This window comes from Hypanus sabinus, chromosome 10 (assembly GCF_030144855.1).
Source record: "Hypanus sabinus isolate sHypSab1 chromosome 10, sHypSab1.hap1, whole genome shotgun sequence".
Lineage (NCBI taxonomy): Eukaryota > Metazoa > Chordata > Chondrichthyes > Myliobatiformes > Dasyatidae > Hypanus > Hypanus sabinus.
The window spans coordinates 116,317,161-116,340,586 of NC_082715.1; the positions used below are offsets into that span (position 1 = coordinate 116,317,161).

Sequence of the window (23,426 nt, forward strand, 5' to 3'; positions counted from 1 at the left end):
CATTGTAGTCAAGCCAGTTGATGTCTCATCAGCAATTAGAAATGAAAAGATCCAAAACAGGCAGAGACCAGAGCGGGGTGTCCAGGAAGAAGAGGACTGATGGAGATGGGAGAAGTTATCTTCGGTGTGTGGTGAGGAATCCTTGCTGAAGAAGTGGGCTTGGAGACAGAGACAATGGAAGCAGAGCTCGATGTCACAGCAGGCCGTCGAAGGGGGACAAAGTAAAGCCCTTGCTGAGGGCGGAGTGTTCTGCTTCAGAGAGGGCGAGGTTGGAGGAAATGGTAATAGTACATGTACGTTCTCCTTCATATCTATCGATTCCTTAGGCTTTCAGAACATATTTCCTTCCTCCTTGATTATGCTTAATGACACTGCCTTTTGAGGAAGAATTTTATGGGTTCTTGGTAATGAAATTTCCTAATTTTCATTGTAAATGTCATACTCTGTACCTTAGGCCTTTGATTCCTGATTCCAAGTTGTTCCACCATCAGAAACATCCTCTCTAAGCCCAGTCTGTCCAGTTCTGTTTGAACTTGATGGGTTTCCATGAGAACCACATTCATTCTTCTATAGTCTAGTGAATATAAAACTATCCAACCCAATCTCTCATACATCAGCCCTGTCATCATGGAATGAAGTGGAGAAGGTGCCTTCATAACTCATGACTGCAATAATTAAAGTACAAGGCTGTAGACAGAATCCAATTGTAGATAGAGGAATTAAGGGTTATGGGGAAAAGGCAGGTAGGTGGAGAGGAGTCCATGGCCAGATCAGCCATGAATGGTGGAGCAGGCTCGACGGGCTTGAGGGCCTACTCGTGCTCTGATTTCTTACGTTCTTATGTAGATTAGAAGCAGCATCTCTCTTGAGAAAGGCAGGCCCATTAGACAGGACCCAAACCAGGCAGGGAAAGTGCCAACACATACTGTACATGGCTTTCCTCCCCAAACCCCCAATTCACTGACCCTAGATTCCCTCTGAAAAACACCCCCCCCGGCTCTTCACACCCACCCCCAATAACACTTATAAAAAATATGATTAGAAGAAAACAGATTACAATTAACATTTTTAATAAAAAAACATTTATATTTAGTTCAAAAATAAATATATGATGCTACAGAATAATTATCTAGACCAAAATAATGTTGTTAATATTTTAACAGTATTTCTTTAATAATTATGGATAAGAACAGTAGCACCAATAAATATATTTCAGTGACAAAAAAAATATACTAAAAATGTGACTATAAACATTATGCAAAGAATCAATTGTGTGGATTTTTCTTTCATGTTCTTTCTTTTAATATTTAACAGACAGAATATTCGAGAACAATTCTAATTGTTCTCAGTTCTACATAAAATACACAGCAGGTCATTTTCTTTATTTGCTTGCCCAATGAGATGGCTTTTGGAAGGATGAGCAGAAGATGCCTTGGAAGGGGAGTAATTTATCCAGGCAAGGCCAGCCGGGGAGATGGAATGCACTTGCCCAGCCCCGTGGAACAGAGCCTGCAGGAACGGCCAAATACCAAGAAGGAAGTTGCAAGGTAGGAAATTACAGGAATTACTTTGTGTGCTTCAAAGGAACTGGGCTACAGTGTGTGTCTGTGATGTGTGTCAAGGAATGCACTTGCCAAGGAAGGGGATGGTGAGCGAGTGGGGGATGAATCACAGGCAGCATGCTCCGCTACCTCTGCTTAGGCAGTAGGTGTTGGCCGTGACCACCTCAGTTGTAAGTGGGAGCTAAGAGACGTCATGAGAGTCAGTGAGCGATGGAAAGTGAGAGAGAAAGAGGAAGGGAATGTTAGACAGAAAGAAAGAGAGAGAGAGAATGGGAGAGAAAGCAAAAGAGACTGAGATAGAGAAAACAGGAGAAGGAACACAAGAGAAAAAGTGAGAGAGAATGTGAAAGGGGGGAGGTGTATAGAGCCAGGAGAAAAGGCAAGTGGGAGAAAGTAGAAAAGAGAGGGAGAAAAGAAAAATAATATATATTATATATATACGCACATGTCAGAAATAGGGGTGGTCTGAGGCGGGCAAGGCGAGGTGGTCTCATAATAACATTGAAAGTGGGAGTTCAAAGATAGCCAAAAGGACAAGGAACAATAATTGCCACGGCAACTTCACAACATCTGTAGGTACATTAACATTGCTTCACAAGGTTAACAGCTGCTTGCTTTGAAGAATTCATCACATTTACATGAGTCACTTTCACTGATTCTCCATTCATTTCCTCTGCCCCAGGGCTTTTCCAGTACACACAAGGTAATAGTTGGTGACAAGTTCCCTATTATGGGCTCAGCTTGGTTCAGGTTCAGGGTCTGCCTGCTCTTCACTGCTGATAGTTAGTAACTGTGTGCCCCACCTGTTCCCAAACCATTCACTCAACTACATGGGTGCACGTGTTTTCCCAAATAGGATCACTCCCTTGCTCTGGCAGGGTGTTGGCTCAGGGGCAGACTGGTAGAACGGGTTTTTAACCCCCTCTCTCTGCGACATTTAATTGTGATGTTACCAGTGAGCTAATCCAACATTGCCCTGTTACTCTTGGGATCCCAGCTTAAGTGACAAGCTGGTTAACCAAGCAAGGCTCTGCTGGGATTAGTTCAGTGACTGGGGGTAGAGGAATGGTGTTGCATAGCCAGACCCCTTCCCCCATTCACCATTTTACATACCAGTCTCACCACTGGTTGTCCAGTTACTGAGAAACAGCAAGAGATCATAACTGTATACAGGTGAGGGGAAGTGTGTGTGTGTGTGTGTGAGGATCGGGATATCTTAGCCAGATTTGGATCTGGAGTCACATCCAAGAGCAGCAGTTTGGCCAGAGGTGACCTTGAGGGAAACCACGTCAAAATGACCAGCAGCAAATTATTCCACACTTGCCTCGTCCTTATAGGATGTGTCTCAAGCCTGTGAGGTTGGCCACATATGCTCCCTCCGAAGGCCTGATTGCCTCTGTTGGCTGGTAGTACTTCAGTTTCCTCTCTCTCTTTCTATTTCTGTGTACAACACACCACCAAAAAACACTTCTGACTGTCTCCAGTGGCCCTGATTTACTGCTTCAGTGACAGTTCCTTAGCGACAAGATTTGACCTCCTGGCTGGCAAAAATCTTCCTCTCCGAGATGCTGGACAAGCAGGTCACACAGGCCCTTACCCTTTGAATGTCCGGGCTCCCTTGACACAAGCAGGCAGCCAAGGCTGCTGTCTGCACTGGATGTCCAGCGGTCATTTCCTTTTTTCAAACAAAATCTTGCAGTGTGTTCTGACCTCAATCACCAAACCCTCCCTCTGCCCCATCTCATTCCAAATCTTCGAACAGAAACATTTCCATCCATTCTCCAGAAAATCTTGGGTCCTTGGTGCGAAGCTTCAATGAGTCCGTAACTTAATACATAATATATATTTAATCTCTCCAATTTTACGGAAGTCTTTCGCAATTTATATATATAGTTCTATATTTCATATATATATATATACATTGTCTTTAATTTTTAAAAAAGTGACCCAATAAACTGAACCAGGAATTCATTACTTCCCCAATGGTCTTCCAAGTACTTTTCCAACATTTTAGCAGCATGTATCCTGAATAATACTAACCCTTTCATTAATAATAGTCACGCACAACTTGCTGTAGGTCTGGGATTGACTCTTGTTGTTTCAAATGTCTTCCACAAGTAATATCAATCAAATTCAAAGTGCTGTGCTTCTAGTCTTCATATTTATGTATTCTTGTTCAATGAAAAAAAACTGGATGTTTTTTTTTCAGAAAAAAATTATAATGGTTACAGTCTCTGATGAAAGTTGCTTTTCACGTTAGACTTTGCTCATCTCCTGGGTTTTTCACACCTAGAATGGGCGGAAGGGAGAGAGAAAGAGAGAAGACAATGATTAGAGGGACAATGTCACTAGAACTGCTGTCCACCTCTTACAAGTCATACAACGTGAGAAAAGGCCCTTCAGCCCACTGTGTCCAGGGCAACCATTTAACTCAACCATACAAATCCAATTCACCAGCGCTTGGCCCATGCCTTGGAGATTCAAGTGCTCATTTAGGTACTATTTAAATGACATGAGAATACCTGCCACCCAGGAGGCTGAAACCTCACAGGTGAGTCTTTTACTGGGCTGGTGACCCCCGGAGTGCAGGCTTCAGATAGTAGATGGGTGAGCACCAGGAGAAGGAAGGGGAGTAAGCAGTCAGTGCAGGGTTCTCCTGTGGCAAATCCCCTCAGCAACAAGTATACCCCTTTGGGGGAGTGGGGGCAGATAACCCATCAGGGCACAGCATCAGCAGCCAGGCCAGTGGCACTCTGAGGTGCAGCAGGGAAAGGTATCTCCAGGCAGGTCCTGTCCTGTATGGAGTTAGGAAAATGCTGAAAAACAGGACCTCCAAGGCAGTAATCTCTGGATTACGCCCAGTGCCACATGATAGTTAGGGTAGGAATAGGATGGCGGTACAGATGAATGAGTGGTGTAGGGGCAAAGTTTCAGAATTCTGGATCATTGGTATCCTTTCTGGGGAAGATATGATCTGTACAATAAGAAGGGGTTACCACCTGAACTTGAGGGGGACCAATACCCTTGCGGAGATTTGCTTAAGCCTTTTGGGAGGGTTTAAACTAAATAGGCAGAGTGATAAGGCTGAGGATGGGGCATTTGGTATACAAGTCTCTGCAGTGTGTATACAGACTGTGAGAGAGCATTTCAGTATAAGGAATAAAGACATAGAACACTTTCTAACCAGGGAGAAAATTCAAAGGTGCAAAGGGACCTGGGAGTCCTTGTATAGGATTCACTAAAGGTTATCTTGCAGGTTGAGTCAGTGGTGAGGAAGCTAAAGGCAATGTTACCATTCATTCCATATAAGAGCAGGATGAGAATGCTGAGGCTTTCTAAGGCATTGGTCAGACTGCGTTTGGAGTATTGCAAGCAATTTTGGATACCTTTTCTAAAAAAAAAGTTTGCTGGCATTTGAGAGGGTCCAGAGGAGGTTCATGAAAATGATTCTGAGAATGAAAGGGTTAATGTATGAGGAACACTTAATGGCTGTGGGCTTGCATTCGCTGGAGTTCAGAAGAATGAGGTGGGAATCTCATTGAAACTTATCAAATATCGAAAGGCCTACAAGGATTGGCTGTGGAGAATGTGTTTCCTTCAGTGGGTGAGTCTAGGACCAGAGGGCACAGCCTCAGTAAATAAATATGTCCACTTGGAACAGAAATGAGAAGGAATTTCTTCAGCCAGAGAGTAGTGAATTTGTGGAATTCATTGCCACAGACATCTAAAGTGGCTAGCTCATTGAGAATATTTAAAGCAGAGGTCAACCGGTTGTTAGTCAATCAGGGCATCAAAGGTTACGGTGAGAAGGCAGAAGAATAGGGTTGAGAGGGACAATAAATCAGCCATGATGAAATAGTGGAGCAGAGTCAATGGGCCAAGTGGCCTAATTCTGCTCCTATGTCTCATGGTCTAAATGGGATTAGTATAGATGGCCACAATGTTCAGCATGAACATGATAGACTGAAGGGTGTGTTTCTGTATTTTATCACCTATCTCATCTCGACTCTCGGAGGAAATCAATGGAGAACTAACAGACAGGAAAACCATGAGCTCCAACGTGCACATCAGGCTGTTACGTTAAAATGGGCCCTTCTTCCTTACTAACCCTACAGTCAAATTAATAATTATAAATCTCAATCATTTAATTGCATATGGTGCACTGTCTGATATTTCATGGAACTGATTTGTAACAGGGGAACACATCACACAGCATCCACACAAACAAGATTTCACAAGTTTGGCAAGGCCAGAGACTGTCTTCTCCTAGACTAACTCGGCCAGCCGAATCTGAGGGTTACACTTAGCCAATCAGTTAAACCAGCCAGTGTTGCCATCAGCTACAGAGCAGGAGCTGCAAGAACCAGGCAGGTTGAACTCATAGGGATTAGGGTTGTGTTGGATGTCGAAGGGAAGAGTTACAAAAAAAGGTTTTAGTGAAAGGTTACAGCTTTTAAACTGCTTAAATTCATGAATATTTAATTGCTCTGGTGAGATTTGAAATCACAATGATAGAGAGGGATCCCATTGGATACCTGAAAACAAGCCCATCAGTCCCATTCTCCCTCTCCATATTTCACTGTACAGTTGCAACTTATTATATACTGTAAACTCCCCTGAGATTCCTTATACACTAGGGGTAATTTACGGTGGCTCACTAACCTACCAAGCTGCATGTCTTTGGGATACGGTCGTAGGAAGAGTGCAAATTCTGCATTGACTGTGCCCGAGGTCAGGATTGAACCTAGGTCGCTGGAGTTGGTGAGGCAGCAGCTCACTGAGGCACCCCTTAACAAAACCAGCAGCCACATTCCAGCTTCCTTGAAATGAGGAGAATGCTGAGATTACTGGTATCACCTTTCCTCACTTTGAACAGGAACATGGAAAGGCATTTAGGTTTGAAAGTAAATGAGGGCACCTTGCAGGTTGGTCACTGGCCTTTAACTCTACAGAGGTGGGGCATCTTCTCTGATTTTACCTCAGACTCCCAGTAACGGTAGCACTTTGCCATTAGGGCCCCAATTGTCAGATCAGATCCCTCTCACGATCAGGGAGCCCAAAGCTGAAAGTGCCCTATCCTCTGTTTCTGTGGGCACAGACCGGGACAAGGCCAGACAGAGAAGCAAGTGCCCCTCTTGTATTCTGGCATGAGAAGCAGCAATGACATATTCCACTCCACGTAGGACACTCAGCTCCTACCATAGTACGAGGAGGGGCTGACAAAAGACTGGACAATCTGTTAGGCTGTGGTTGATTCCCAAATGGCAGCCAGAGACTGGGTAACCCTGTACATTCTTTGAGGAAACATGCAGCAGTAGTGCCCGCTGCCTCCAGTGCAGACAAAGAAGGCTTCTCTTTTCAAGCATTCTCCAGTCACAAAGATAAAAACTGCTGCTGGACTTCACCCTCTGCTGCCCTGAGCTCAGCAGAACTGAAGCATGTTCATGATCTCCAAAAGGCTAAGCCCCAAATAACCGATTCTTCAACCATCTGCAAACCGTCCTAAGGCTTGAATAGAGATGCAGAAAGCTCAATAGATAAGACGCTGTCAACAGAGACTGGCTCTCAACCACATAGTTGACCCCATCCTACAAAAGACCTGATAGATAACATAGGTTTAATAACATAGGAAAAGGCCCTTTGGCCCAACTGGTCCATGCTGACCATAATTCCCATTTAAGCTAGTCTTGTTTGCTGGTGTTTGGTCCATATCCCTCTGAACCTTTCCTGTCCATGTTCCCGTCCAGATAACAGTTAATTGTTTTCAATGTACCTGCCTAAACCATTTCTTCTGATAGATCATACCATACAAGGATCACCCACTGGGAAAAGAAGTTGCCCCTCAGATTCCTATTAAATCCCTTCCCTCTCACCTTAAACCTATTCCCCCTGTGTCTTGATTCCCCAACCTTGGGGAAAACGACCATGTGCATTCACCTTACTTATGTCCCTAATGGGCATAGATCGTCCAATTCTCCATCCTTCCCTCATCGTCCTCCTCCCTACAGCTAGTCTTCATCTCCCCTCCTCTCCTTAACCAGGCACCCCTCCCTGTCACCTTGTTAGTTCCATGTTTCTAGATAGTTCCTGACTCCGGCAGAGAGAGGTCGACATCAAGTATTTCACAAGGTAAAGTTAATGATTGACTTCAGGTCAAACAAAAGCAAGTCTGGCTTCCATTAACACTGCTAATGAAGTCTTTCCAGGTCAGGTCATGTGATTGTAGTATTCCCTTTCATGTAAAACCTTGTCACTGGTACCTGCTACAGTTATCAAAGAGCTAATAAAACACGGCAAAGGAATGTGCAGGCATTCCTAGAGTGTCATAGGGCGGACTTAAATAACAGGAGCAAAGGTCCCCTTGTGTAATTCAATTCCTCAAAGCAGGGCGATTTACTTCATTAATGTCCTTGTGCAGGGGAGGGAAGAGAATGCCGACTGTAAGGATAATCTTACAGCCACCAGTGTTAGGCTGGCGGTCTTGGAGATGTCTGTGGGGGAGGGGGTGCGGCAAAGTGAGGTTGGAAGCACTTTTTTTCTTCCAGTTGGAGGACTCAGTCACTTCACCATGTAACACTGCTAGGTACTTTTTGAGCTTTGGACTTCAAGGTAGGTGATTAGAAGAAGAGTCGCTCTTCAAAGTTAATTCTTGTTCCTTGAGTTTTTAAAAAAACGTGAGTGTCACCAGCAAGGATCGTGAAGGTGGAAGCGAGATGCCTTCCTGAACCACTGTGGTCCTCCTGGTGAAGGTGCTCACATGGTACTGTTGGGAAGGGAGTTCCAGGAATGAGACCCAATGACGGTACAGGAACAGTGATAGTTTTCCGAGTCAAGGTGGTGTGGATATTGGAGGGGAAGCTGAAACTGGTGCCATTGCACCTGCTGCCTTTGAACTTCCTGGTAGATTTTGGAGGTGCTGTCACAGCAGCTTGGATGAGTAAATTCAATGTATTTAGTAGATGGTTCACACTGCACCCGCTGTAGGGCGGTGGTGGAGGAAATTAATTTTTATTTTTTAATGGTAGTGGATGTGGTGCTGTTCAAGCAGTTGCTGTGTCCCAGATGGTGTTGAGTTTCCTGAGAGTTGTTGGAGAAGGCCTCACCCAAGGCAGCATTCCATCAGGTTATTGACTTGTGCCTTGTAAATGTGGAAAAGCCTTGGGGATGCTAGGTGATGAGGCGGTGAATGCAAGCTACTTGTCCTCTGATCTACTCCTGTCTCAATGTTTGTATGATGGTTCTAGCTCAGATGATGACCTCCAGGATGCAGACATTATAATGCCATTGAATGTTGCTTGCAGAGTAATTACACTCACTCCGATGGAAGACTGGATAGCCCACCTATGGCCCCAAGGTGCTCCAAAGCAGTCAGCAATTCCATGGTTTCGTTGATTTTTAACCCAGGAATAAACACAGACTATGAAGCTGTATCTGAGGTGTTCCATTACCAGTGAATAGACCATTTGCCTCCTTTGTTTCCAACAATAGCTAAGTTCACACCCTTTCTCTCACCTTCAAGCTCAAACCTTAGTATCAAGACTGTCCATTGGCCATTAGATCTTGGTGCTCTCCTCTTCTCTCACTCACTAAGCCCCTGTTTGATCCACAGATGGCATTGTGCACCATATTCTCCTGGCTTGTTGAGGCCTGAAGTAGGTAGATTCCTGGAGACCTGTGCAGGAGTGTGCATCCAGTGCACCATACTGACTCAGGCCCAGCATGTGCAAGGACCAGCAATGGGAGCTTCTCTAGATCCCCAATACCTGAACTCTCAGGAAGGTCTGTGGTGAGGGTAAAGTAGGGATAACTCTACCCTCCCCATCTCCATATGCCTATGAAGGGTGGCAAAATTCCTCTTCAGGGCAAGTTTACAGATTTAGAACTATATTAGTCCCAGATAGAAGAACACAAGGAATAGAGCATAATGACCAAGAGTGTAGGCCTTTTAGTCCAGCATCCATTGAGATCATGGCAGATCTCTCTCAGCACTACTTTCCTACACTATCCCTAAATCCTTTGATTTCCTGAGTATCTATTGATCCATGTTTGGAATGAACAAGCTTCCTTAATCCCACAGTTGAGGATTCCAAAGGTGTTTCTCCTCTTCTTTTTCATAACAATTTATTCTGAGGGTGAGGAAGGACTGTCACCAGGAAAGAGGTCCCTATATAAAGGTCCGAGCTCAGCACAGGGTCAGAACAACATTTGTCAGTCTCTCCGACCATGGAAGATGTAAGGCAACGAGAAGATCCAAGCCCCAAAAAAGGGTCCACCCCCTACTAGCTGGTAGAACAAAGTGCCCATCCCTTTTCACCTCATCTGTACGTTGTCACTACTCAAAAACTAAGCACAATTTGCTGTCCTCTTCTCCCAATAACCAGACCTCAACACAACTCCTACCCGGATCAACTTTTTCTCAGGATCTGGACCAGATGGTTCCTTTTGCCCCAGTTCCAACCACCAACTGGGACAGGGCCTGTCTGGTTTCCCAACCCAGCGCCATCCAACCTCCCCTTTCTCATCACCATTCTTCCAGCCTATGATCCAGAAATGAATAAATCTAGGAGGGATAAGGAACTAGTCTTCTTAACAGTGAATGTTAAACTACAGGGTCATGGTAAAGGCTCACTAGTGAGCTTCAGTTACAGAATTCAAACATCCTTTTCTCAATTTGACTGACATGCGACTCCAGACCAGCTAATATAGTGGCCGTTTAGATGCCCGGTACAATGGTCCAGCTAGCCATTCTGTTGACACTAACATAGTTGTGATTGTAATAAGGGAGGTGTAAAATTGTTGGCTTGTCATTGGCATCCAACATCCCAACAGAATAAACTTTAACCAGGAAGTCTCTACTCTCTCATTAAGATCATGTACCTGAAGCTCGGCCAATAATGAAGGTTTGTAGTGTCCACCTGCCCAACTAGGCAAAGAGGGAGGCTGAACGGACAGAGAGCAGGTGAGAACTGGCACTTTGGAGAGTGGTGCACACTTTACCATTGCAGAGAAGTTAAATGGGTGTGATGGCACTAATGAATAGGAGACTAGTTGTAATTAACTGGTTACACAAAATGAAGGGCGGTTGAGCAACTGATTAACAGGTGCACACACTTAAAAGGCAGTAGAACATTCACCAGGCTCTTTCATAGGATGGAGTATTGTAATAGTGGCTGTGCTCGGATTTAAATAAAGGTATATATACCATCACTGCTGCTTGCTATCTTGGACTGGGATCAGGAGGAGAGGTGTGGGGTTTAATTAGGTACTGTGCCTAGTGGCTTCCTATTCCTGGATCGAGAAGAGATTTTAGAGCTCTCACCCTCTCTGTGCCTATTGGACAGTCACACTGTACAGAACCAGGCCCTTCAGCCTAGTGATTCCATGCTGACCACTGATCCCCTATTTACACCAATCCCATTTTATTTTTCCAACAACCCAATCAACTGCCCCCCAGACTTACCCCCCACCCACACACAGCTGCCAATTAAGCCACAGACCTGCACGCCTGTGGAACACAGGAGGAAACTGGAGCACCCAGGGCGGATGTGCAGACCTTGCTCAGCCAGCTGAGGGACGGGGCTGTGAGGCAGTGGCTCCATTAGAAAGTGGATACTGCCACTGCGCCACTTCAATCACGTGGTACTGGGAGCACTGGCACGTCGACGAGCCCTGGCAGGAAGTCAGGCACTCAGAAGCCACACCACATTGGTGCAAGCTGCCCGTCGACCGGCGGGGTATTGGATAGGTGGCTATCTCAGCCAGTCTGACACCCCTGTGGAGTGACAAGGGGCCAAGTTAGGCTGTATCTGTCCCACAGTGAAGTTGTATGTGTGCACAGGAAGAAAGGCTAGACTCCACTCCAGGGGCAGAACAGCCTTGTTACCTGCACTCTGGTTTAGGTGATTCAGGGTAACCTGTGTCTAAATCCTCCCTTAAGACCACTCATTTTACTCCTCCAGTTGAACAGCAGAGACCCTCGCTCTCCAACTCTGCCTCCTACCCCTCACTGATCTGTCAGAATCGCACGATACCCAGCTGCTTTAGGAAAGGGAGTTTCAAGGGAATGGAAGGGGGACAGAAGGCATGGGGTTTCTCTGTTCAAGTGGGGACCATCTGAATTTTCCCAAGGTTGCCATTGGAGTGAAACCCAGTAGTAACTGGATGAGGAAGTGAAACAGGAGAGCGATCTTGAAGAGGAAAGAGGGATGGAGGTTAGAAGCTGGGTGTCAGGGATAGTTACAGAGACAAACTGGTCAACAAAAGGCCTGACTTCACGAGAAGACACTGCATGGCCAGCAACAGGAAGGAAACGCAAGTCTTTGTATCACCAACAGCTGACCTGCCCAGTGCCCCAATCACATGTCAGGGGCACCTTTAGATCATGCAACACGTAAGATGACAGAGCGTGGATACCTAGTGACCCTGACAGAAGACATACATCTCGGCCAGGCTACATAACAATAGTGGGAATCCAAGATGGCAGCGCGATGCAGCTTGCAGCGGCCACTCCAGAGCTGATTATCTGTTATTTGTGAATTGGGGTGCCGTGTGCAATCATAATCGGATGAAAAACGGATGTGGGAGCATGGAGGAACATCTGAAAATCTCCAGGAAGACCTTCTTCGTTGCTGCTGCTGCTGCTGTGAGGTCCGGGTCTCTGTTGGGAAGAACAGGCCCCCAGTCCTCGGGGTCACATTGCTGATGGCCGTTGGCGGGGCTGTCTTAACACGCTCGGCAGAGGATGGTGCTCGGAGAAGCTGTGCCGGAGGGGATGGTCGGAGGCTTGGAGGTTTGACGGACTCAGAGTCCACTGCAGTCAGGTTGCTTTCAGTGTGTGCTGTGTCTGCGAGGCTGGGTTTGACGGAGCTTTTATTGTGTGCTGTGTCTGCAAGGCTGAATCGGGCGGCACCGTGGAAGTCCATAGCGGGGGTATTCCCTTCTGCCGCTGGCGTGGGATGACGAGTCTATCGGGACCCTGAGGACTTGTGGAAACTGTGTGGTGGTTTCTTTCAAACTTATAGTCTTTTAACATCTTTGGACTATTTTTACTGTGCCCATGGTCTGTTTTTTATCAATTATGCTATTGCACTGTTTGCACTGTTGTAACTATGTGGTTTTGTGCAGATCTTGTAGCTTTAGTTTTTGGTCTTGTTTTGTCTGGTGGATTTGGAGCTCCTTTCCGGGGAACGTGCTAAGATGGTAGTGCGATATTAATACGCAGCATCCTCTCCGGACTCTGGATTGGGGATTGCCAAACGTTATGTGGATTTTCTGGTGTAGTCTGTTTTGTCATGTGTTTTTGTGATAACATTCTGGAGGAACGTTGTCTCATGTTTTAAATGCATTGCATTTGTGGTTTCTAAATGACAATAAACTGAATCTGAAATTTTGGGGTCTCTGTTACTTATGTTCATTTTTAATTCCTATATTATTTAATTCCTTGAATTATTTAATTCTCCAACTGCTTTGACGGGATTTGAACTCCTATCTGTAGATTAACATAAGTCTCACTGCTCGGCCAGTGACATCATCACTGCACTATCGTACAGAAATAAGCAGCTAAATTGATTTCCTAACTTCATCTGATCATTCAATACAGCACTCATAACCTCTAATCCATTCCATTCTGCCTCCTCCATCTTATCCACTTGAAATGCTAAGCACAAAAAATGTTTTTTGGGGGGAGAGGTTAAGAATGTTTTGAATGCCTGGCAGCGGGGCATTGTGCAAATTCCTGAGCCCCTTTAATGAGAAGGGTGCTTCAGGGAACCAACACCAGACACCGACTTCACCCCTGTGTAACAGTGAGCTGTGGGAAGAATGAGTGGGGAAGCAAGTGCACATTTGGGATCTCTTAAACCATATTTAACCACATACTTATGGTTCCATAATTCACTGCACTCTGACTGCGCGGGCCTCCCCCAGCTCTCCCAGTTTGCTCCCCCATCCCAAAGACGTACAGGTTGGTCGCTTAATTGCCCCTGTTTTGTAGGCAAGTGGTAGAACACGTGGGGCAGTTGATGGGAAGGTGAAAAGAATGGGACTGATATAAACGGGTGATGGATGTTCAGCATATATTTAATGGGCTGAAGGGCCTGTTCAGCGTCTCTCTACAACTCTCAGGTTCCGTTTGCTAAAGTAAAGTTTTATTGTTGAGTGTGCATTAACCAAGAGCATGCATCTCTTTATGTTGACTGTTAATGTTAGTCAATCCTTTTTTGTTATCATGCATGGTAGGAGAAAGTGAAGGTGGAGAGGAGATAAGATGGGCTAGGTTAAACACTGCCCAGCTGATAGCATAAAGTAGCAATGGTTATCTACCACAGAATGCCATCTGAATGAAATGCATTGGAAAGGCAACAATATTAACAATGCCATGCAGAAATACAATTCACACCAAAATAAGACCATCTTTTCTTATTAAATGGGTTTCCGTTTCAACAAAGGAGGATAGCTTTTCCTTAAGGGAAACTCATCCTTAGTCAAGAGATTTACGTGTTTCACTGATGTGATATTTATTACACACCCACTTTTACTCCACCTATGGACACTGGGCAGTGTGACTTCTTGAAGCTCAAGTGCTGGGGAGGTGGAGGTGTCTTGGGATCACAATCTCACACACACCTCTCCTCTAGCACAACTTGGTTTACCAAAGTCAACAGATAAACCTGCTAAAGCAAACTGAGCCAAAATGTGTGATCACCCCAGCCATTTATCTCACTGGTGTGATCATTTGGGAGGGGTGCTGGAATTGGGGCTCTCCAGTGATTAGCATCTGGAACATGTTGCCCGAGGAATAAGATACATAAAGAGACATTTCGACAGAAACAGAAGTTTACAGTCCTAATGTGCCTGTTTCTGCGCTGTACCACTCTGACTACCTGGTACCACCGAAGATGATAACATCTACTCTATTTGAGTGGATTAGGATTGGCACCCGGGCAAGTGAGGGTTCACAGGCTTGCTCAGTATTTCAACTGGTAACTGGGTGTGGGAAGAACTTTCTTGCAGTCCATTTTTGGTGTTTTTGTTCATTAAGAGTGAATTTTAATCCACATCAAAGCAAACCATAGAGCTTAATGCATGATCTCACCTTGTTTCTTATCTCACTAGAGGCAGTGGCTAGTGAACCCTGTTTACAGTGCTGGTGATCTCTAACCTGTGTTTGATGGGTGGTGACCCCTGACATCCTGACCTTTGACCAGTGCTGGTGACCCCTGACCTCTGATCATTGCCTATATGGCTGGTGACCCTGACCTCCCCAACCATGCTGCTCTAGCAGTGGGTAGTGACTGCCTGACCTCAGAATGATGCTGGCAGCCAGTGACCCCCTAACTTCTCCCTAACCTCTGACCAGTGCCGACAGCTGGCCTAGGCACCAACCAGTGACCCCCCCCCCCCCCCCAACCTTTTGCAGCCTTTTACTTTGGTTGAAGAATTGGACGTCAGGAAGGGAAAAGGCCCAGAGAGTAAATGGGTATGTAATAAATCATCATGCAACCCACAATGAAACCGACAGTAACAAAGCACACAGCACAGACGTCAAAAGTCAAACAAAAACAGAAGTTAAGCATGAAGCGAGCTTTTATCTGACGAACCTGCAACTTCGTTCATTTAACTCAAGACCCCTTGACTTGCAACGTAAATGTGTGAATTTACAGGCACATTTACAGGTCCCTGGATCCTGTACAAACAAGTGCTTTCTCTTCTCTGAGCAAGGCTCACAGTGACTGCAAAAAGGTAACAGAAAACATCTCTAAATCTAGGGCACGTCAGCAAAGAAACATTTAGACATGCAAATTGACAATCAAGGAGTTTGCCCAACAGCCCAGCGCAAGTTTGTAGTGGCGAGAGGAGGGGTGCTGGACGGAAAGAGAGAGAGTGATTGTGCCTTAAAACACAGCCCCTTCTTGTGCTGATTTCCTCCATAATTGCACATTAGTGTCTGTTTTATCCCATTTAAAGTACTCTGCACTTTGTATTATTTTATTTTCTGTCTTTCTCTCTCTCAATCGTTCCCTTTACACGTTCCATTCTACCTCTCGCTCTGACTTGCTTTCCTCACTGCCAGCTTCCTTTGTTCCTTTCTCTTTACCCATCATTTTGCCCCTCTCTTTCACTCCTCGCACTCCCACCCTCCCCACCACGAGCCCTGCACACTTCCCTGGCAGCCATCGGACTTGTAGAAGGAGCGGTGAAGGTAAGGGGCTTTCCAATCACGTTAACACCAACAAACTGCTCTCCGGCTAACAGTGAATGGGGTTCATATGCAAAACACAAAGTGCCGCGAGATTACCCTAACCGGTGGTAATTTCCCTGAAGACACTATAGATCAGTAAGCACATTCTCTGAAATGCCATAAATGTTCACATCTCCCAGCTGGTTTTTGCAGTGAGAGGTGGATTGGTAGGCCGATGGGTCGTAGCTAAGAAGGGTGGTGGGAAGTGGTGATGAAATTAATCAGCCAGTCATGTATGAACCTCAAAGCCCAGCTCACCCCATGCCAAAGAGAGCTGAGAGGGAAGGGAGAGAGCTGGCTGTGTTCAAAGGAAGGTTGAGACTGAGGGGCTGGGAGACCTCAGAGGAGGAACTTCTCCCCACCGCGTGAGCCAAATGCCAAGGGAACCAGGGTTCGAAGCTTCTACTTTATCACCGCGCCCACACAGTGAAGATCAAATTAATACCCAAAGCATGATTTCAACCAAGGGAGTGCTGTCTGTCTGTGATAGTGTCAGTAGATGATCAGCCTTGGAGCTTGGGATTCAATCAGCAATGATCCAAGTTTGAATCTAAATACATATGAAGCACAGAATTTTTACAGCAGGTGCATTGGGGTCTGTGGTACTAATAAACTAGAGCCAGGAAATATTCAGAAACTAAAAGCTTATCCTGGTAAATTCAGAGAGGAACTGAGGAATGGTATTGGAACTATTGTACTTAATTCCCACATTTCTAGTAGCATCAAAACTCCGAGAATGGGATTGTTGGACTTTTTAAAAAATATATTGCCTGGGTGAGGGCTATCACATGTTATGAGGGAAGGAAGATCACGGGTCGGTCATGATTAGATGGTATGGAGGAACAGATCTCTCTGCCTCTTCCAAATTCATTACTACATTTCCGGTTGGATTTTGGCATGTCAAAATAAAAATAAGATGCAAGGATGCAAATGCTGTCAGAGGAAATCTTGGTGCCAATTTGATTTGACAATTCAATGCAGCAAAACAAAGCAGAATCACACATTGAGGCCACTACGTGACTCCTGACTGAGTAGATCTGAAAGCTTCTTTTGGTTGGTGAAGTCATGGGGCAAAGGATATCCATATGCTTGGATGTTCTTTGACATTTGGACAGAATCATCCATTTCTAATTTTCTGGGCCACTGTTTTACACATAGAATAGTTACACCCACTCAAAAACAGCCAGGAAACTGATTTTCGATAGACTGCTTGGCTGAGATAATGTGAGCACTTTGCCAAACTTCAGAGGGATCTTTACACTAGAGCTAACTTCAAATCAAGTGTCAAAATTCACCCTAGGAAAAGCTTACTTAGGGCCTACATCTTTCCAGAATTAAACCACTGCAATTGGACAAGTGCTCCAACATGGGCAAAACCATTGCTGATCTTGTAGCAATTCAGCAGCATAATGCCGGATAGACAAAGAACTCCATTTCCCCAACTCAGCTGTCCTTCAAGGAAGCATCAGCCCCCTCTGAGACCTAGCTCATTGAGCCTCTACAGAGCTCATACCTCCAGGGAGGAAGCAAAGCATCCTCCACCCAGACAGATCACATTAAAAGGGGGAAGAAAGAAAATAAGTCGCTTATTTTGTTGTCTTCAGGAACATGAGAACGAGAAGCTAGTGCACATCACCCAGCCCTTTTTCAGGAATTAACTAAATGCCTGTAAAGTCATTCGGTAAGTCCCAGGGTAACAAGCATAATGTGAACATCTTCTTCAGTGACACACGACTGATATCTTTCAACCTCACTCTCCTGCCTTCTCCCCTTAACTCTCCACCCCTAACTAATCAGGAACCTATCAATCTCTGCCTTAAATATACCCAAGGACTTGGCCTCCACAGTCCATCTGTGGAATGAATTCCACAGATTTACAACCATCTGGCTAAAGAAATTCCTCCATATTTCAGTTCTAAAGGAACATCCCTGTATTCTGAAGCTGTGCCCTCAGATCCTAGACTCTCCTACTGATAGAAACATCCTCTCCACATCTATTTCATCTAGGCCTTTCAATATCTAATGTGTGTCAATGAGACTCCCCCCTCCCCCACTGAGTACAGGCCCAAGGCATCAAACACTGATCATTCTTGTAACCTCCTCTAGGCCTGCTCCAGGGCTAGTGCATCCTTCCCTTCAGTCCTCTCTGAATTCATTATTAGTCAGGGCATGAAGGGATACGGGGAGAAGGCAGGAGATTGTGGCTGAGAGGGAAAATGGATCAGCCATGAAGAAATGGTGGAGCAGCCTCGATGGGCCAAATGGCCTAATTCTGCTCCTATATCTCATGGCTTTCAAGCGCTTCTGACATTTGTGAAGCCCTGGCTGACTGGCCATGTCACAGTGCTTTCACCTCTAATCCTCTGAAGCTAACGGGTGAGCTCAACGTTCCTCTGGGGTGGACAATTCCAAACACTTCACCACCCTCTGGGTGGAGAAAGTTCTGCTCTTGCCAGGGTAAAGGGGCCAACCCCCTTCTCCCCGAGGTGGTGACCCCCTGGTTCCAACTCTTCAGCCAAGGACAGCACCCTCCCCTGGGAATATCTTCACTTACTTAAGACGGTTGTCTGTGTGGCATGAGTGGAACTGCAACGCCAAGGCATTCAGTGGGCGTGGGCAGTGGTTGCTATGGTGACACCCCCAGCGTGACCGCTCAAATGCTGGGGTGGGGAACTGTGGAGGGCGAATAGGTTGGTGACTGACCTCGCACGATGAATGCAACACGCGCTTGCTGTTAGTTAGTAATACCAAAGTGCAAAGATGATTGGCCAGCAGCTGATTAGTACTAGTTGGTTGTAGGAGCCAGCCTTGTGTGTCACCATAAGCAGAAATCATTGCGACCTTGCCTCCGCTCCCCCTCCCCCTCTAGCCATCACCAAGCCTCACAGTCCTAGTTCTGGCAAAAGCCAAGACCAATAAATTGCTGAGGGTGCGTGAAATTTCCATGCAGATGGACTTCTGCCTGTCCTCCCCATCACTGGTAGCCTTCTGAATATTCCCCTTGGAATTAAATAGTTCAGCCCAAGAGGGAATTATTCAGACCCGGGCAGAGGAAAGCTCAGACAAGAGAGAGTGTAGTCTGACATACGGCCTGCACACTGCCACTCTGCACTTCTTTTTCCTCCGAGTCTGACCCTTGCTGCTCCCTCGTTTCCGCTTGCTGTGAAAAGAGAACAGTTTAGCGAGGGGCTTCCTGGTGACATTGCCACTTGGAGATGCTGCCGAGGATGGTGCGGGGTGGGGGGGGGGGTGGTTGTTGGGATGTCCCCTGCCCCCTCTGACAGGTGGGTGTCAAACATCCTTGCTGGCTGCTCGCTAGAGCCAGGGGTCTCCTACAGAGGGGTGGGGGAGTTTGTGCTCAACTAACTCCGACTGACCAAATCCCTTGAATACTTGCTTGTCATTCTGACTGTGGGATCTTGCTGTGTAGAAACTGGCTGTGTTGTACACCGAATCCCTCAACCTCCAGCCAATGCACTGGTTACCAGCTCCCTCCGCCATCCTACAGCAAGGTTGAACACACATTGGAGGGCACCACACCTTCACAACTGCATATGAAGCACAGGAAAGCACCTCTACTGCCAACACTTTCACCATGTGACTTCAACTACGCCTTGTGCGTCACTGATGACACATCACACCCAATCATCCAATTAAAACCTTTGCGTGAGAAAGCTAGCCTTGTTGCATCTCCAATCCTTTGCCCAGGATGAATATGTTGAGGGGAGTGGGAAATAATTGAGGGGGCACTTTCAGGGCTGATCAATTTTATTGCAACAACCATGCAGCACCGCTTTCCGATTTGGACGGCAGAATGGTTGCCCACCAGTTGCATTGCGGGGGAGGTAGGCAGAAAGCCCCTCTCGCCGCTTGTGGTGATACCAATGGAGAGCGGGTGTTCCACTGCCCAGCCCATCATTGGTTGATGCCCCCTTTCTGTGAATTTGCAGGGACTAAATTGGGGGGGGGGGGGGTACTGTTGTCCATGAATCATGATTCTACACTCTCCAACTATGAGGCAACAAAAGCACGCAGAGCAGGGTCTCAATGATTCTTTTGTTTTGCTTTTTTGCTATCAGATTATTTCAGCATTGAGGCATTTCTTACCTTTTTTGTGTCTCTTCAGCTTCTTTCTTTTGTCTGTAAGACAAATGAATGATAAATTATAAACTGCTTTTACACGGCTACAGTGTGTCACAGACCATCCTTTCCCCTGGGACTGGGGTACAGTGTGTCTCAGACTATCCTGTCCCCTGGGACTGGGGTACAGTGTGTCACAGACTATCTGTTCCCCTGGGGCTGGGGTACAGTGTGTCACAGACTATCTGTTCCCCTGGGACTGGGGTACAGTGTGTCATAGACTATCTGTTCCCCTGGGACTGGGGTACAGTGTGTCACAGACTATCTGTTCCCCTGGGGCTGGGGTACAGTGTGTCACAGACTATCTGTTCTCCTGGGACTGGGGTACAGTGTGTCACAGACTATTCTTTCCCTGGGACTGTGCATACAGGGGTGGGGTCGAGGGAGTTGCTGTAAAGATGTTCCCTCCAGGATATGAATGACTGGCCTCTGGAGAAGAGACTTCCCCATTGGGGGTTGGACTCGTGCCCTCACTGCGACATAACCCCTTCCACAGTTCCCGCCTCTTTTGCTCGTCGTAGCCAATCAATTGATGTCTCACCTGCAGGTACATTTACTGTGCTGGACAAAGTGCATCAGGCTTAAATTTTCCCCGTGGTGGGGCTTGATTTTCATTATCTGAGGGGGAAGGAAATAACAAGCATACATTAGTAAACTCTTTAATGAATACAAACGTCACCTGTCCTTTCACAGGAGTGTTCATCACACATGCTAGGGGGCAAAGGGCCAGTTCCAGTGGTGTACTGTTCTATATTTCATGTAAAAATGCTTGGCATCCTCTCGACAGAACGTAGAACAAAAACGGTACAACACAGAAACAGACCCTTCGGCTCATAATGTCCATGCAAACCACAATTCCAAATGAAACTAATCCCATCTACCCCCTCATGATCCCTACCCCTCCATTCCCTACTGCTGCTTTAAGCATGATAGAGGATCAGGTAAGAATGGAGAGGGTGTTGCTTTTTCGGTCAGGGAGGGCATAACAGCAGTGCTTAGAGAGAATATTCTTGAGGGATCATCCTACGAGTCCATTTGGGTAGAACTTAGAAATGAGAAGAGGTAGGGTTAACCAGCGGGAACTTGGGGAGCAGACTTGTGAAGAAACTGCGCATAAATCTGAGAATAGCAGGGCAGTGTGAGTGGGAGATTTCATTCTTCCCATGATCAACTAGACCAGCCAGAGCGCAAAGGGCCAGGATGGGGCGGAATTTGGGTAGGGTGTCTAATACAGTTTCCTCACGCAATATATAAAGGAATCTACTTGGGACAGAGAAGACTGGACTTCTTCTTAGGGAACGAGTTGGGCCAAGTAACGGAAGTTGCATTGGGGAACACTTTGGGTCCTTAGGGTAACAAGTAGTGAGGTCTTGGGATACTTGCATTATTACAAGGAAGGGGGTATTTGAAGCTTTAATGCACTTTAAGGTGAACAAATTCCCAGGGCCTGACCAAGTGCACCATTGGACTTTCTGGGAGGCCAGGAAGAAAGCGCAGAGGCCCTTGTAGAGATATTTGCTAGAGGGGTGGCCAAGGTTCTTTCATTGTTCAAGAGGGGTAGCAAGGGCAGGCTAGGGAACAACAGGCTGGTGAGCCTGACTTCAACTGTAGGGAATTCTGAGGGACAAGATCAACCGTCACTTGGATCGTCAAGGCCTGCTCAGGAGTAGTCAGCATGGTTTCGTTCATGGGAGGTCCTGATAGCAAAAGACTGAATGGTAGTGAATACTGAGTATTTCAACTCGTACTCCTGTTTTCAACACGTACGCCTGATCAGGTGCTGGAATCTTTTCCTGTGATCACTTTCATAAGGAAGGTAGATAATTACTCAAAAAGCAAGAAGAACTGTTACTGGAAGGAGTGAGGTGTGGGAGCAACTGGCAGGTTCCCTTGAAGAACTGGTCCAGGATTACGGGGCTGAATAGCCTCCCTGTATGTTGCAGGATCCCACTCAGTGATAGGGAACAGGATCTCACGAGCAAACAAGTTCAGTTGTAGCAAATCTATTCTCGCCAATTTGGTTTCTTTCCAACATGACAGCATCTTAAAAGCTCCTGATTAGCTGTTCGGGGTTTGCTGCAAACGGAGGTTTAAAAATAAATGTAAATGCTTATATATAGAAAGCGCCTCTGTCAAAATTCGGTGGCCCAAGGTTTAAGTTGGGGTGGAGCCACTTTGTTAATTGGTGTCAATTGCGTGTGGAAATTGACTGGGTGCCAAACAGTAATGAGCACACCACCATCACTGACAGCAGGCAGCCTGTGGTTGACCTTGGACAGCTATTAGGATTGCTTGTCCACAATCAGCTGCTCGGTGGGTTTTAAAGTGACAGGCAACAGGCTCTGATTAGCTGGTAGCATTGACCCTGCTGGACCCTGATAAAGATATTCAATCCTTGCAACACCTCCAGCACTGCTCTCCCCCCCCCCCCACCCCCAGCACGTCTATAGAAACAATGGCACACATTCTCCACAGTGCCAACATATGTGGCTCCACCCTCTCACCAACCTCTGCTGGGCAAGTGGATCATGCACAAGGTGCAATTGAGCCCATTTCTTCAAAGGGCTCCCAGAGAGAGTCCAACACCTCACCTAGATATTCATCTGCATCCTCATCCAGGGGGTCCCCTCAAAGCAGAGACTCAGCTGGACCAGCTACAGATACGGTGAGGGTACAGAGCAGGTCTAGGGTTGGGCAAGGCACCTCCACCATCCGTAGGGCAACAGTTGGCAGCGTGGTGGGACACCCTCCGCTTGTGAACAATTGTCACTGGGACCCAACACAATCCATGATAAAGCAGCTTGCTTGACCGGCATTCAGCCTGCTGTTCCCCTCCAGCACAGGCCCAGAGTGACTGCATTGTGCACTTCCCTCAAAATCAGCTGCAGTCACCCACCCAGGCCACTCCGACAGCTCATCCCGAACTTGCTGCCTCTATTGCCAAGAGGCGAAGGGCAGCAGATGTAGAGGACCACCACCCACAAGGTCCACTCCAAGTCCGCCACCATCCTGCCATTTCTTCATTGTCATGATCTCAATTCAAGGACTCCCTCCCTTTTCAAGAATCGTGGAGGCGCCTTCGGCAGCAGTTCGCCAAGGGGTTCACTGCCATCAGCTCCAGGGCAGTGAGGGATGGGCGATGAGCTCTGGTCTTGCCTGCAATGCTCGGATGACCTCCTCCCTTCCTGATTCAGCTTGGGGGACCACTGGGTCAGTGCCGCTAGGGGGTGTACCAAGGCAGAGGCCCTTGGGAGCAAGAGTCAGAGGCTCCTTTTCACCCAGAGATGACGAGGCCTCAGGTGAAGGCAGAACAGAGCAATGCTGATCCCACCCCTCGTGTGAGGTTCCACATCCTTGACCAAATCCCGGAACACCCTGCCCAGAAGGACAGCAGCGGCTCAAGAAGCAGTTCAGTCCAATTTTCTCAAGGGCAATGAGGGATGGGCAATAATCAGGTCTTAACAGTTAACAAAACCATAAAGTCG

At 46.6% G+C, this 23,426-nt stretch overlaps 1 protein-coding gene across 7 annotated transcripts in view; it reads right to left on the reverse strand.

The window, feature by feature from the left end:
* Window positions 1-1,110: 1,110 nt before the first annotated feature.
* The window catches only part of vegfab (vascular endothelial growth factor Ab), a 40,263-nt gene continuing 17,947 nt past the window's right edge, over window positions 1,111-23,426 (reverse strand). For 5 of the 7 annotated variants that reach the window (XM_059982737.1, XM_059982741.1, XM_059982740.1 and 2 more), the window contains 5 exons: window positions 20,483-20,559; window positions 19,909-19,941; window positions 18,890-18,961; window positions 15,161-15,292; window positions 1,111-3,851 (listed from right to left, as the gene is read on the reverse strand). In XM_059982737.1, coding sequence (XP_059838720.1) covers window positions 3,830-3,851; window positions 15,161-15,292; window positions 18,890-18,961; window positions 19,909-19,941; window positions 20,483-20,559 — 336 coding nt within the window. In that variant the 3' untranslated portion in view covers window positions 1,111-3,829. The remainder of the gene's footprint in view (window positions 3,852-15,160; window positions 15,293-18,889; window positions 18,962-19,908; window positions 19,942-20,482; window positions 20,560-23,426) is intronic. The other 2 variants (XM_059982744.1, XM_059982743.1) reach the window with 2 other exon arrangements.